General features: G+C 65.4%; 1 protein-coding gene across 1 annotated transcript in view; it reads left to right on the top strand.

The window, feature by feature from the left end:
* Positions 1 to 2,686, top strand: part of RASA3 (RAS p21 protein activator 3) — a 101,342-nt gene that overhangs the window by 67,523 nt on the left and 31,133 nt on the right. The window contains exon 5 of the mRNA XM_006159672.3: positions 349 to 425. Within this exon, the coding sequence (XP_006159734.2) occupies positions 349 to 425 (77 nt within the window). The remainder of the gene's footprint in view (positions 1 to 348; positions 426 to 2,686) is intronic.

Raw genomic sequence — 2,686 nt, 5'->3', positions numbered from 1 at the left:
GGGCCTGCTTGAGCCAGGAGACAGGCCAGCATGGCAGGCGGTGTGGTGTCCCCCGTGACTCTGTGTCCCCCCTACATGACCCTTTGGCACCTGCACTTCCCCCTACCCCATGACTCACTGGTGACCACCCCGGCTGTGGTCCTCCAGCACCTCCTGTTTCTCCCCACCCCCATGGCCCTCTCCAGCCCCTGAGACTCCCACACCTCCCAGGACTCCCCCACACCTCTGTGACTCCTTTCCCCCTCGTGACACCCCCAGCATGTGACTCCCCCATCACTGTCCCTTCCCCTGTGACTCTGGGCCCCCACGGCCGTGACTGGCCCGTGACCCTGTCCTTGTGCTCGGCAGGGCAAGGTGCATCTGGAGCTGCGGCTGAGCGAGGTCATCGCAGACACAGGCGCCGTCTGCCACAAGCTCGCTGCGCGGTAAGAGCCAGCGGCCGTGACACCCGGGAGCACGGGCCTCGTCCCGGACAGTTGTCCAGAGCCCCAGACTCGCCAGGTCTGCAGGACGATGTCGGGTCAGAGACCCCAGCACCTGCTGTGTCCCCAGGAGGAAGAGGTCACCCTAGGAGGTGACGCGCCAGCTGCCAATGGCCAGAGAGGTCCGGTGCCTTGCGGCGAGGGTGGAGGCACTCGAGGGGTGAACTCGCCCCCAGGGCACAAATGCAGGGCCGTGGCTGTGGGGCCCGTGTCCGGGAGTGGCTCGGTCCTGGCCTGCATGTCCCTGTGGGTGACCAGAGGCCCTGTCACGGGCCAGGCAGCCTGCTCCAGCCTCTCAAGGCCTCCCTGGAGGCCAGCTACGGAACCATTGCCCCACACGCATGACCACCAGCCTGGGTCAGGGAGGCTTGGGCGCAAGAGCTGAGCAGCAGGAGCACACTCAGCCCTCGCAGGCTTGAGCCCCTGCAGAAAACAGAGCATGTCCCACTGCAGGACTGGGGAGTGGCCAGCAGGGCAGCCATGCCCAAACGTCCGCCCCTCCTGCGTGCTCATGGCGTATCCCTCCCACATGCTCACGGCGTGTCCGCCCCTCCCACGTGCTCACAGCATGTCTGCCCCTCCCACGTGCTCACGGCGTGTCCGCCCCTCCCACATGCTCACGGCGTGTCTGCCCCTCCCACGTGCTCACGGCGTGTCCGCCCCTCCTGTGTGCTCACGGCGTGTCCCTCCCACATGCTCACGGCGTGTCCATCCCTCCCATGTGCTTGCTCATGGCGTGTCCGCTCCTCCTGCATGCTCACGTTGCATCAGCCCCTGCCGCATGCTCACACCGCGGCCCTCCTTTGTTCCCACAGACCTCTCTGGAGGTTACAGGAAACACAGGAGCCCGGCCTGCCCAAGCCGGTGGCCCTGCGCACTGTGGTGGGCGTTCATGCCCCTCAGGCGGCCCCTCATGGCAGCCTGGTGCTCAGGCCCTGTGGAGCCCCAAGCAGCCCGCCTGCCCGTGGGTGGAGACCACCCCGGGGGACTGCAGGGTGGGCAGCTGGGCGCTGGGCCCATCATCCTAGGCGGCCAGGCCCGGGGCTTCTCAGATGGACAGACCCACCCTTGGTAGCCGCCTCACCCGCCCACTCACGGACCTTAATGTCACCTCCTCTGCCTGCCACTGAGGATGTGAGGCTCTTCACCTGGCTCAGCCCTGAAAACCCTCATCAGCCCGATGGCAGGTCCCTGGAACTGTGACGTCAGCATCCTCTCCAGGCCATAGGTGTGCCCTCCAGAGCCAGGCCGCATGCTTGTCCTGGTCGGGGACGGCCCCTTCTGTCCAGCTCCAGCTGCTGTGAGGCTGGAGGCATTGGCTGTGCTCGGTTCATGACGGACTAACCATGGGCCCTCACTGGTTCAGAGCACAAATCCCACTGCAGTCTCGAGTGGCAGTTCCACGCTGCCCGGCTGCTCAGTATGAAGTGGCAGCCCGGCGCCTGGCCCTCATCTCTGTGAAATGGGGCAGTGTCTGCCCCGACATCAGAGGCCGCTGTGGGAGTCAGGCCTCGGCCCTTCCAGCTGTCTCGAGGGCCGACTTTCCTTGCTTGTGAGGTTCGACTTCCTGGACTGAACGGGGAGAAGGCTGGGCCTGGGGGTGGCCTGCCAGGACCACCTGCCAGGAAGTGGAGTCACCTCCAGTCTCTCAAGCTCCCCGAACAGTCAAAGCGTCTGGCAGGACAGGGCAGGGAAATGTGAGCAGCTCCCGGAATGCCACGGGCTTGTGGGAGGGCATGGATGCAGTGGCCAGTCCTGGGGCAGTGGGCAGACAAGCGTACCTTGAGCCAGTCCCCAGGCCCTGCCTGTGTGCGTGCTCAGAGACGTGTGAACGGTGGGGATGCCTTGAGTCGAGCTGTGGAAGCAGGAGGATCCTCCTTCATGCTGGGACCAGACTCTCCCCAGAGCAGACACTGGCACCCCCACCCCACAACGCCTATGCCGGAGTGAAAGGATCAGCCCAACCACAGGAGCCTCGGTCCTGGACGGGACAACCCAGTGTGGCATGGCTTGTGCGAATGCAGCGTCACCGGCTCCAAACAGGCCTCCAAGAAGCAGGAAAGTGTGACCCAGAACCCGGAGAAGAGCAGTCAATAGAAACAGGGTGACAGCAAGAAAGAAGGTGGGCGTGGACCTAGGGGCAGCGCAGCCGAGCCTGGACTTCAGGGACAGGCTCAGTGGGCGCGGACCCCGGGGCACGAGGC

Source organism: Tupaia chinensis, unplaced genomic scaffold, assembly GCF_000334495.1.
Source record: "Tupaia chinensis unplaced genomic scaffold, TupChi_1.0 Scaffold000644_1, whole genome shotgun sequence".
Lineage (NCBI taxonomy): Eukaryota > Metazoa > Chordata > Mammalia > Scandentia > Tupaiidae > Tupaia > Tupaia belangeri.
This window is presented reverse-complemented; position numbering and strand designations above follow the sequence as displayed.